The 11,501-nt window shown below is 63.2% G+C and overlaps 1 protein-coding gene across 4 annotated transcripts in view; it reads right to left on the bottom strand.

Annotated features, from left to right (window-relative positions):
* DOK7 (docking protein 7) overlaps nucleotides 1-11,501 on the bottom strand; it is a 33,802-nt gene that overhangs the window by 15,301 nt on the left and 7,000 nt on the right. For 2 of the 4 annotated variants that reach the window (XM_027103832.1, XM_027103829.1), the window contains exons 2-3: nucleotides 7,974-8,204; nucleotides 5,716-5,916 (exon numbers count right to left, since the gene is read on the bottom strand). In XM_027103832.1, coding sequence (XP_026959633.1) covers nucleotides 5,716-5,916; nucleotides 7,974-8,193 — 421 coding nt within the window. In that variant the 5' untranslated portion in view covers nucleotides 8,194-8,204. Of the gene's footprint in view, nucleotides 1-5,715; nucleotides 5,917-7,973; nucleotides 8,205-11,501 lie in introns of those variants that run through there. The other 2 variants (XM_027103830.1, XM_027103831.1) reach the window with 2 other exon arrangements.

Genomic DNA, 11,501 nt, shown 5'->3' on the forward strand with positions numbered 1-11,501 from the left:
GCTCTGTCCCATCCTCGAGCGAGCCGTCTCCCCACCCTCTTCAGCCCATCCCATCCCCATCCGGGCAGGAGGCAGTCACGCAGTGCAGGCACCTCACATCCTCACGGCCGCTGCTAGATGCCAGCCGCCTGCCCTGACAACACCGCCTGCACACAGCGGGCATCTCCCCCTTGGAGATGTGGGATGAGGCTCGCATGCCATCACGTCCAGATGGTCCCAAGAGGCCACCCTGCAGGTCCCCAAGGTCAGGAGGACACGGGGCCTGCTTTTCTGCCTAGGAGGAAACAGACTGAAGCAAAACACCCCAAAAAGGAATCCCCGAGTCTGCTGAGAGCTGAAAAGTGTCTGGTCCTGCCCCACTTAACCCCGGGGCCAGGCGGGCGCTGGGCTGGCTGGCAGCACAGCAGGGCACGCAGGGTGGGGTCAGGTCCCCCCAGGGCCAGACCTCGGCTCCAGCACGCTCAGAGGGACAGGCCAGGGCAACTCACGGACAGCTCCGTGCCTCAGTTTCCCTGCCTGTAATGGGGACGTGCACACACCACGTAGGGTTGGTGTGAGGACCTAGAACCCCACGAAGTATGGGGCCCTGCAAGGGGGTCTCTTGGGGTGACTATCACCCCAGCCCCATCTCTCCCTGGCCCTGTGCAATTCAGGCCTCCCTGGACACCCAGAGTGTCACCTCCCTGGACACGCAGAGCGCCCAGAACCATCCCCGTATGCAAATGCCATAGTGGACTACAAAAGGGTGACAGATTCCGGGCCCAACTCCCACCCCCGGAGCAGAGACTTCAGGGCAGAGGGCTGAAATCAACCACAAACCTGTCAGAAATGTGACAGGGGCCCCAAGGCGAGACTCAACCTCCAAGTATAAACCTGAACAGGTTCCTGACGGGGCCTCTGCACGGGCTGCAACCCAGCCTGGGATGCCTGCCCCACCGCGCAGGTTCACCTCCAGAGGGCCTCCCCAACGCTCCCGGCAAAGCTCTGGACCGCTCAGCCCAGGCCCACGCTGCTGGGACCCTCGCCTGGCCTCGCCCTCCTCCCCCCCCCCCCCCCGCTGGCCCTCCCTCCCCCCCCCCCTCCCCCACCGCCTTAACATTCCTGAACCCACAGGCCCGGCCCACCCACCCAGCTGCCGCCCACAGCAGGACCCTGCCTCAGCGGATGCACATCTCACGCCCACTCACGGCCCCTGCCTCCATCCCGTCTGCACCCTGGGGCCACAGTTATCGCCCTCAACACAGATCTGTGGGTGGCACTGTCCTGCTCTAGCACCTTTGATGGCTCCCTGCTACCCTGGGAACACAGTGCAAGCTCTGGTCCAGATTCCTCCTCTTACCTCACCTCTGCCACCCCGCACACACTGTTCCCATCACCCAGCCGTGCTTAATGTACGGCTGGAGCACCTTCTCTCTTCCCCCCAGCCCTCCCTACCTTCGGCGGCTGGGCCAACTCCTATTCACCCCGCAGAGGCCCCACTCAGGTTCACCTCCAGAGGGCCTCCCCAACGCTCCCAGGCTGGGGTCTGTGGCCCTCCCCGGCTCCCCCTGTGGCCCCGAGGATTCTAAACGCCTTGTGTCCTCCCACACAGGCTGAGTCTCCCCAGCCGTGTGCTCCCAGCTCCAACCCCTCACCCAGTGCAGGCCACAGAGAAGCCCCTGAATGCATTCCCTCCTCCCCAAGATTCCTGGGCTTCAAGACCAGGGCTCCAGCAGTTCCAGCGAGACCAGCATTTGGACCACAAAAGAGGCACTTAAGGGCTTCTCAGAGCTGGACAGGCGTGGCAAGACGGTCTCTCCCTAGTTCAGAGCTTCTCCTTTACGCACATATAAAAATCGTTTTAAAATGCTCACTGCACCCCAAGGGGCTGACAGGATGGCCTGGACCCCAAGGAGCCAGGGAGAAGGAGAGGGGAAGCAGCCTGCACAGAGTCAGGAGCCAGCCTGGGACGCCCGCCCTCCACCACCTGCTGAACTCCTCAGCGTCCCAGGACCCCGATCCTGTCCGCAGCCGGCTCACACGGACGTGGAAATGCCCTTGAAGTGCCCTTGACAGGACCTGCCAATGTAAAGGACGGGGACTTCCTCTGGGGCCCCTCATACTAGAAACTTCCGTTCAAATGCCCCCTGGCCCTCTCCAAAGCCCTCCCCGGGCTCCAGACCGCGGACAGACCCCACTCTCCCGGGCCCACCATTCTCCCTGCCTGCTGAGCCTCTTGCTGGGGAAGGGCCCCCAAGCCTCTGTGCCACCCTCACCAGCATGCCCTGCCCCCGCCCTGCAGCCCTAAACACACACAGCGGGCCGTGACCACCCCAGAGAGAGAGAATCGGGCCACGCTGGGGGACCTCAAGCTCCCGGCCACCAAGCCCAACCCCCATCCGAATCATCTGCACAGGCTGTCGTCCACGTGGAGGCCACAGAGAGGACACGTCCACCCCCGCCGTACCCGGAGCCCCACGGAGCCCCCCGCACACCTGCCCGACCCCTCCCCCACATGCTCCAGGGCCCTCTCCTGACATCCAGTCACCCACGCCTCAGGACAGGTGAAGGGGGCCAGGGTCGAGTTACTGCTCTCTGGAGTGGGCTGAGGCTGGGACCTGCCCCAGGGGAGAAGATGTTGATTCCTTACATCCAAAACCCTCCCGGGCCTTCTGGGGACTCTGACCCACTCTGTCCCGGTGCCCACAGACTCATCGAGATCTCAACACTGGTACCGTCACCGCTCAGGTGACCCCTGCCATGGGCTGAACCGTGGCTCCAAACGATAGGTTCACATCCTGGAGCCGATGACGGTGGCCTTATCTGGAAAAGGGTCTCTGCAGGTGCTCAAGTGAAGGCTCGCAGACAGACCACCCCCGAGTGCGGGGCGGCCTTAAACCCAACGACTGGCGTCCTACAGAGACGCCCCGTGATGCCGGAGCAGAGACGGGAGCGGCCACAAGCCCAGGCACACCTGGCGCCCCCGGGAGCTGGAACAGGCAGGGAAGACCCTCCCCCGGACCCCCGAGGGAGCCCGGCCCTTCCCAACTTTGACTTTGAACGAAACGGTGAAGGAACAAATTTGTGTTGTTCTAAGGCCCCGGTTTGTGGTCATTTGCTACGTGGCCCCAGGACCCTAACTCACACCCCTTCCTGGACCTGAACTAGCCGCCCTCCTCCCAGGACGGCCCGGGTCCTGAGTGGCCTGGTGCTCTGACCACACGCACAGGGGTGCACCGTCCCTTCCCACCCAGCCCTGCATCGAGTCCGGTAACAGCCTAAAAACTGGCTTAAACCAGCAGAGCAGTGGCAAGCTTGTCCCTGGAAGAGAACGGAGCCCAGTGGGACCTGCCGGGGGCAGAGGGTCGAGACAGGCTGGCCTAGCCACCCACCATCATGTTCGGCCACCATTGACTGGGTGGGTTTGGCCAGGGGCCTCCAGACAGCCTGGAGGGGAGATGAGGATGCCCAACAGGGAGTCTCTCTCGGTCCAGGGTCCCTCAGCGGGAGGGAGAATGTCCAGCCTGCAGGTCAAGGCGGATCCGCTGGGCCAGCCCGGGTTTGTGGACGGAGCTAACTCGAGGCCTCAGGCAGAAGAACCAGGGCGGCCCTGTCACAGTTCACGCTGGGGACCCAGGGAAGGCACAGCGGCTCGAGGTTCAGCTTCTGCCCTCGCAGGAAGCGCTGCTCCGCTGCCTGGAATTGCTGACGATCGATCGCAGGAGGAGCCCACCCACACCAAGAGTCGGAATTTTCAACCCCGAGGCCTCAGGGGACAAATATCTAGAGGGCTCTATCACATTACGTCCGGGCAAATAAAACAGTCTCCAAGGAGCCGGTCCTCCTGGCCTGCCCCTGCTCGAGGGCACACGCCAGCACCAACCCCAGGTCTGAACCCCAGTCCTCAAAGCAGCCACAAGCCATCCTGTCTGAGGCTCAGCGCGCAGGGATTCCACAGTTCCAGCAGGACGCTGGTCTCTCCCCCCGACCCTGCCCGGGGTGCCCCCAGCAGCTCCAGGGCCCCACATGGAGGAGATCTCGGAAGGGAAGGGCCGCCACGTGCCAAGTACGCTGTGACCTGCGGCTCCCGGCCAGCCACGCGAGGGAGGGAAACAAAGCTGGGCCAGGGTCCCCTGCACCAACCGCCGCTGTCACCTCTGATGTACCAAAGACGAGGTGGCCCACGGCTTGTCCAGCAGAAAGGACTCTGGCCAATGTCCCGTGCACCCTTCCACAACAGCCCAGGCAGGCAGGCCGATAGCTGCGCTCACCCCTCACTCAGGCTCAAAAACTCCACATGGGAAACGCACAGGCGCAGCCACGGTCAAGGCCCTTCGGGCGCCGTCTGCAGCCGCCCCACCAGCTCCAGGGCCGCTGCGCCAAACTGCCCGCCCCAGAGGTCCACCTACGCCTCCGCTACATCACCCCTCCCTGCCTCTCTGCCTCTCCAAGCTTGTAACCTCCCCCAAGCCCAGGACCAATTCAGTGGCTACAGACATCTTGCTGCCTTGAGCAGGAACCTGGCCCTCACCTGCTTGTTCACCTGTTTGCTAAGCGCCTTTGAAGCCTACGTCTTGTCCCCTCAAAGGCAGGGCCCTGCGGGCTGCCCGGCTGGGCCGGATCAGCCTGTCCCACCTCACACACCCCTTGCGGAATGAGGGGGCCAGGTGCCCAGCACGCAGCGCAACCGTGTCCTCTGTCCAGAGAGATCCAGGCATGACCAAGGCCCCAGAGCCAGGTGGACCCCATCCTGGCCATACCGAGCGTGTGCCAGGCCCTGCGGTAGGCCCTGGCCATCTGCGTGCTCTCATGAGGCTGCGGGTGGCAGGGAGGGGGGCGGTTAATGCCCCTTTACGGGGGTGGAGAGGTGGAGAGAGGTCGCCCCCGGCTTAGAGCCTCCATCCACCCTGCACACGAGGGAGGGGCCGATGATCCCCCTGACCAGGGTCCCAGGCTGAACGGAGGTGGGGATGCACAGCCCACAGCCCAGCACACTGACCGTGGCCCTCGAGGCCGCCCAGCTGGTCAGCAGGAGGCCCTCGGCCGGCCGCAAGCCCAGCGAGGCCACGTAGATAGGCTCGGCCCCGCTGGAGAGGAGGGAAGGGACTTCTCGCTCCCCGCGGCGACAGCAGGTCCACAGAGGCCCCCAACTCGGAGAACAGCAGGCTGGGGGCACTGGAATATCCCCCACTCCCACCACGCCCCTCCCGGCCTGGAGGACAGCTTGCTGGAGCTCGGACACCACCTCGGCCCTCGGGACCCCTGCCTCACTGCTGGGCCGTCGCGTTCGGCCCCCACCTGTGACGTCCGGCCTGGGAGGGCCCAGGGAGCTGGCGGGTCCACTATGGAGTTTCTCAACACATCCTCAATAAATGCATCTATTCTTCTTCTTCCCCCTTTTTTTTTTTTTTAAAGCCAGCCTGAGCCGCTCTGATGCTCTGTGACCTGGGACGTAGGCCCATGAGCTGCCTCCGGGCGGCCCCTGCACGGGCTTCCCGCGGGAGGGGCCTCCTCTCAGCCTCCAACAGCAAGAACAGAGACGGCTGACACCCACCCTCCAACAGCAAGAACAGAGACGGCTGAGGGTCTGGGCTCGACCTTAAAAGACATAACCCTGCCGTGTCCCCGAGAGGCCAGCTGCAAGCAGGAGGGTCGGCTCTGAACCACGGTCGGGCCGGGAAGCCGGGAGGTCTGGGGCTGCCCGCGGCCCAGGGTCCCCACGGCCCACATACTTACAGTACCCACACCTGGTCCCTCCTTCAAAGATGAACCCGCTGGGCACGGCCCCATAGCGCCGGAGGTCCGACAGCTTCCACTGCCCCGTGACGGCCGGAGGGACGTCCCTGGCCACGACGAGGATGTCATTGCAGAGGTGCAGGGTGGCGGGTCCGCTCTCCAGCTTGGTGCCTGGAGCCACGGTCACGTGGAACCTGTGCACTAAGGGCGGGGCAGGGGCGAGAGGGCGTGGCTGGGGCAGAGGCGTGGGAGGGGCGCAGCTTCCCAGGGTCAGCTCAGAGGGCAGGTCTGCCCCACCCCGCCTCCCAGCGCAGCGTCCAGCCCCGAGGTGGCTACACTCACCTCTCCCATCCTCGGGGGCCCCCTCCCCATCCTAACTTGGCCCCAGCGAGCTCCAGCAAAAGCTCACACGCGCCTCCTGGTAGGTCCGCAGCCTCAGGACTCCCGTTCACAGCACGTCCTCTGAGAACCCCCGCCCAGGGTAGCTGCTGTGGTCCCATTTCAAAGATGGGGAAACGGAGGCCCAGGAGGCCCAGCCTCCCATTGGTCCGTGGAGAGTCTAAGGTCTGCCTCGCAGCCCAGCCTGACCGCAGGGACGCTCGGGAAACCGTGGACCCCCTTCCCTCTCCAGTTAGGGGTTCTCCCTGGCGCCGAGCAGGACAACTTGCTCCCCGAGATCTCATCCACTACCCCGGCTCGGCGCTCTGTCCTGAAGCCCCTCAGAAGGGTGGTCTTCTCTCCCCAGATGGCTCCCACCTCGGAAGAGGGGGCACCCCGGAGTAGCCGGGCCCAGGAGTGGACGGCGGCCTACCCGCCCGTGCCCACCAGCCTCATCTCCAACCCAGAGGGGCCCAGTCCCAGCCCCACCTCCTCCTCCCTGAGCCCCACCCAAGCCCCTGCAGTGGGGCGTCGAGGGGGCTCCTAGGCAAGGAAGCCCTGAGGGCCTGCCGTGCCCGGCCCAAGGAGGCTGGGGATCAGCGACCCCATCAGTGTCCTGGTGATTTCTGGCAAGGTGCCGAGACAGGGCGCCAGCTGCCTCTGTGCGAGGGCCCTGCCTGCCCCGTAGCAGAAAAGGAGCCGTGCCCTGAGCCAGGCTGAACTGGCGGGAACCCCCAACCGCAGAACTTTCTGGAAAGGCGCGGCTCTTCCCTTCTGCCACTGCATCCCCTCACTGAGCCGTCCACATGTCCCCAGACTAGGGGACTGCTCTGGGGGCGCCCGGAGGTGGGAGGGGCCGCAGCCCGCTAGCCGGGCTGGGCTGGTGTGAGGTGAGCAAGGGCCTTACCTGAGCACAAGACAGTGGCCAAGATCACTGACATTTTAGTGATTATTTAAACAACAAAAATTAACGCAAAAAGCCCACGGTGAGCGAAACAGCAAATGTATGAATCGAGACCAGGCTGGCCGTGGCGCTGGGGCAGCTGAGGACGGGAATGTCTGAGCGTGGCTCGGAGCCCAGCTTCACTCTGAATTCTGACACTTCGTTCGTCACGGGCTTTTGGCTTTAATTTTGAATTTTTAAAATACGGTGTTAAAATATCCCGGGTTTCGAGATAAATTAGGACGTGGGGATGAAAATATACACACTACTCTATATAGAATGGGGAAACAAGAAGGCCCTACTGTATAGCACAGGGAACTCTACTCATTATCTGTAAGAAATTATAATGGAAAAGAACATGAAAAAGAATATATGTGTGTAACTGAACCACTTTGCTGGACACCTGAAACTAATACAACATTGTAAATTAACTCTACTTCAATTTTTTTAATATTTTTAAAAACATCATGGGTTCTGATGGCTCAGCTGGGGGCCCGCCCGCCTCTGCTCACACAGCCGGGTGGGCAGCGGGGCTGAGAGGTGGGCTGGGTCCCCCCATCTCCCGAGAGCGCTCCCCGCACCCCGCTACTCCCCTTGAGGGACACGCGGGGGACGGCGCTCCCGACACCGCGCGGCTCCTGCCGCCCCGGCTCTGGGCTCAGGCGGCCCCGTGAGAAGCCAAGGGCAGCACTTGTGGATCACTGCTCAGCCAGCCGCCCGCTGGGGCTAAAAGCTCTAGTTCAGACGAATGGGGTCAAAAGTCAGGGAGCTCAAGAGGGGCCCCCCGCCCCAATTGCGGCCGGGCGGAGGGCGCTCCGCAAGCCCTGGGCTCCGTGGCCTGGAGTCGCGTCCCGGCCTCTGCAGCCCGTCGGTGGGGCCCGCGGGACGCTTCAGGACAGAGGCTGGGCCCCCGGAGCCCCGCGCCGGTGTCACTCACCCTCACCCAGCGCGTGGCGGATCCGGGCGTCCCAGGCGCACATGGCCTCCCGGCTGTCGAAGCCCAGCATGACGGCCTGCGACAGGCAGACGATGGCCAGCGTGTGGGCCAGGCCCTCGTAGGGCAGGCCGGGCTCCAGGCCGCAGATGTCCTCCAGCGCGAGGCTGCTGCGCTCCCGCATCCCGCGGGCTCGCTCCGCCCTGTCCTTGTAGGCCAGCATCAGCAGGCAGTCTGCGGAGGGCGCGGGGGCCGTCAGGCACGCGGTGCAGTGCAGCTACCGCCCCGGCCCGGCCCCGCTCGCCCGAGTCTGGGCCCCGGCCCCCCTGCACCTCCACCTCCTCGGGTGCAAGAGGGTGACCCCACCCACACAGCCCCGGCCACACAGCGTAAGTGGGCTCAGAGCAAGCCCTGGCTGGCCCGCCCACCTGACCCTGGCCCCCAGCCAGGGCCTCCAGCCTGCCCCAGACCCCGGGGCCACGGGGGCCACACTCAGGCTGCTGGCAGGACAGCACGGAGCCTGCCCGGGGGCTCAGGCCTCCCGCCTCGGCCCTGCAAGGGTGGTTTCCTGCCACACCCAGAGCCACTTCACCTCCTGGATTTCTCCGTTTCCAGGGTGTGAGCTGGACTCCAGCGCCGGGGAGGGCAGGAGGGCCACTGGGCTTGGGTCCCTCTGCCAGACGCGACACGAGCCGCCCCCGAGAGCCTGCAGGGGACGCGCCGGAGTCTGTCTCAAGTTCCCATTTCCCTCAACACCCTCATCGCTGTGCTGGTATCCCCGCCTCTCCTGGCCGCCTGTGTGGCCCTGAAGAACCGCCCTAGCTCAGAGCACGAGCGACCCTCCTAAGCGCGCCCAGCGCCGCCGCCGCCCGGTCTCTGATGAAGGTGAGGGGTCCGGGGCCTAATGTGAACACTGAAGTGTCGGACAGCCCCGAGCCCCGCATGCTCGACGATCAAGCCCCCTCGTCCGGGCAGGAGGGGACGGAGGGGCGGGCGCGGGACGAAGTGATGAACTGCTTCCCCCGGCCCAACCCCCGAACGCTGGAAAAGCAGCCCCACAGACCCAAGTGACAACCAGATCCCGACGAGCTGGACTCAAGACTCATCTTTGCCGCCAGCGGAGAACAAGGGTGGTGCTTCCTGCCTGTTTGCCATCGAACCACAGCCACAGCCCCTTCCTCATGAAGGCGGAGGGTGGACAGTCTGTCCCGGCCGCCCGTGAAGGCAGCCCCAGGCAGCACACAGACCAGCCTCAGTGACTGGACTCCAACACGCCTGTATTTCAAAATCCGGGGATTGTGATGGGGGAGCTCCACTTCCTGTCTGACACCCTACTTGTAGGGTTTGAAATGCTTACCTCAGAAAAAAGTAAAGGTGTTCTCATTTTGAGGGAAACAAACAAGACCCCAGAACCCACAAAAACCCATCTGCCCACCCAAGGGTTCCAGTGTGTTCGCTCCCGAGCACGGCTCCCTTAGGAAGCTCGTGGCCCGGCCCGGAGAGAAATTAGTCACACACGTGGCATGAAGGGCATGTGTTGTTATGGAAGTGCTCCCTGATGTGTCACCAGAGGCCCAAGAGGTGAAAGCTTGGGGAGGCGGTGAGCACAGAAAGGCTCCCAGTAAAAATGTGCGTGGACAAAGGGAAGCCACCGAGGCGGCTAGGGAAGGGACCACGGGCGTGATGACAGCCCGGCCAGCCACACGGGCCGCCCCATCCCCGGACACGCCGACCCCTCCTGCCACGCCTCTCCCCAGGGAAGGCCGGCATCTCTCCCGGTGGCTTTTCTAGGTAGCTGTCTGTCCCATGTTTCCAGTCTCCCCACTCCCCACCCTGGAAGATGAGCTCTCGAAGGCAGGCCCTCTTCTGCTGGAGCAGTGACAGCCCCATCACCTGGCACAGGTGAGGGTGAGGGCCTTCTGTCACAGGACACACCGTTCGCTTCAGTTGTGGCCCTAACAGCAAGGCAGGGCCAGACTGTCACCCCTTTGTTCTAGGAGTTACGCTCCCAGTGATACAGCCGAGAGCAAAGTCCATAACCCTCCTGTGAAGAGTCGCACAGTACCTGTTTTCGGCTACGTGGACCACGCAGCCTCTGTCACAACTACTGAACTCAAGAGTAGCCGCAGACCACGCGTAAGTGAATGGCTGTGTTCCAGTAAAACTTTACAGCAGAAACAAGCCGCGGGCCGCATGTGGCTCAGGGCCCTGGTTTGCCGACTCGTGGGCTAGAGCCTCGTTTGCTACGAGCCCCTGTGTCGCCCCATACGTCACGCTCCTCAGACGCCTCCTGCTGCCAAGCAGGTCTTGCCGTCCTGGATGCCTGCACTTGCGAGGCTGGCTTGGGGACCTACATGAGAGAGCCAGCATGTGTCCCCGAGACCCTTTTCCCTGGCTCTAACTGAAATGCAGCTCACATCCTACTCCTTACAGAGATCTGAGACTCCATGCGTACGCTCGCCCGCCTGCACTGGGGTGAATGGGGGCCCCCAAAAGACATTTCCACGTCCTGACCCCCCCAAATCTGCAAACATGACCTTATTTGGAGAAAGGGTCTTTGCAGACGTGAACAAGGTAAGGATCTCAAAATGAGTCACCCAGGATTATCCGCGTGGCCCTAAATCTAAAGACAAGTGTCTTGGGACTTCCCTGGTGGCGCAGTGGTTAAGAATCCACCTGCCAATGCAAGGGACACGGGTTCGAGCCCTGGTTCGGGAGGATCCCACATGCCGCGGAGCAACGAAGCCCGTGCGCCACAACTACTGAGCCTGTGCTCTAGAGCCCGCGAGCCACAACTACTGAGCCCACGTGCCACAACTACTGAAGCCCGTGCACCTAGAGCCCATGCTCCGCAACAAGAGAAGCCACCGCAGTGAGAAGCCCATGCACCTAGAGCCCATGCTCCGCAACAAGAGAAGCCACCGCAGTGAGAAGCCCGCGCACCTAGAGCCCATGCTCCGCAACAAGAGAAGCCACCGCAGTGAGAAGCCCACGCACCGCAAGGAAGAGTAGGCCCCGCTCGCTGCCACTAGAGAGTAGCCCGCACGCAGCAACGAAGACCCAACACAGCCAAAAATAAATAAATAAATTTAAAAAAACCAAAGACGGGTGTCTTTATAAGAGACAAAAAAGGAAAGACAGATGCACAGAGGAGAGGCCACGAGAAGCCAAGTCACAGAGTGACGTGCCCACAAGCCCAGGAGGCCTGGAGTCGCCCGAGCCGGAGAAGGTGGGAAGGGTGCTCCCCAGCGCCTTCAGCGGGTGAACGCTGCTGGATTTTGGGCTTCCAGCCTCCAGAGCACATTTCTGTTGTTTTAAGCCCCCCAGTTTGTGGCAATTCATTACTGCAGCCCCAGGAAGCTAACACACCCTCAGCGTCACTGATTTCATTTTACACATGAACAGAACAGGGCGAGGGTCAGGGCTGTGTGACAGCCCCTGGTGGAAGCTGCCCAGTCACAGCCGGGCCACGGCTGGCGCAGCTGCCGTCCAGCCCCTCAGCCGGCACCCTCCAGCCCCCCGGCAGCCCCC

Source organism: Aethalodelphis obliquidens, unplaced genomic scaffold (assembly GCF_003676395.1).
Source record: "Aethalodelphis obliquidens isolate GAN/ISIS:26980383/991018 unplaced genomic scaffold, ASM367639v1 scaffold6, whole genome shotgun sequence".
Lineage (NCBI taxonomy): Eukaryota > Metazoa > Chordata > Mammalia > Artiodactyla > Delphinidae > Aethalodelphis > Aethalodelphis obliquidens.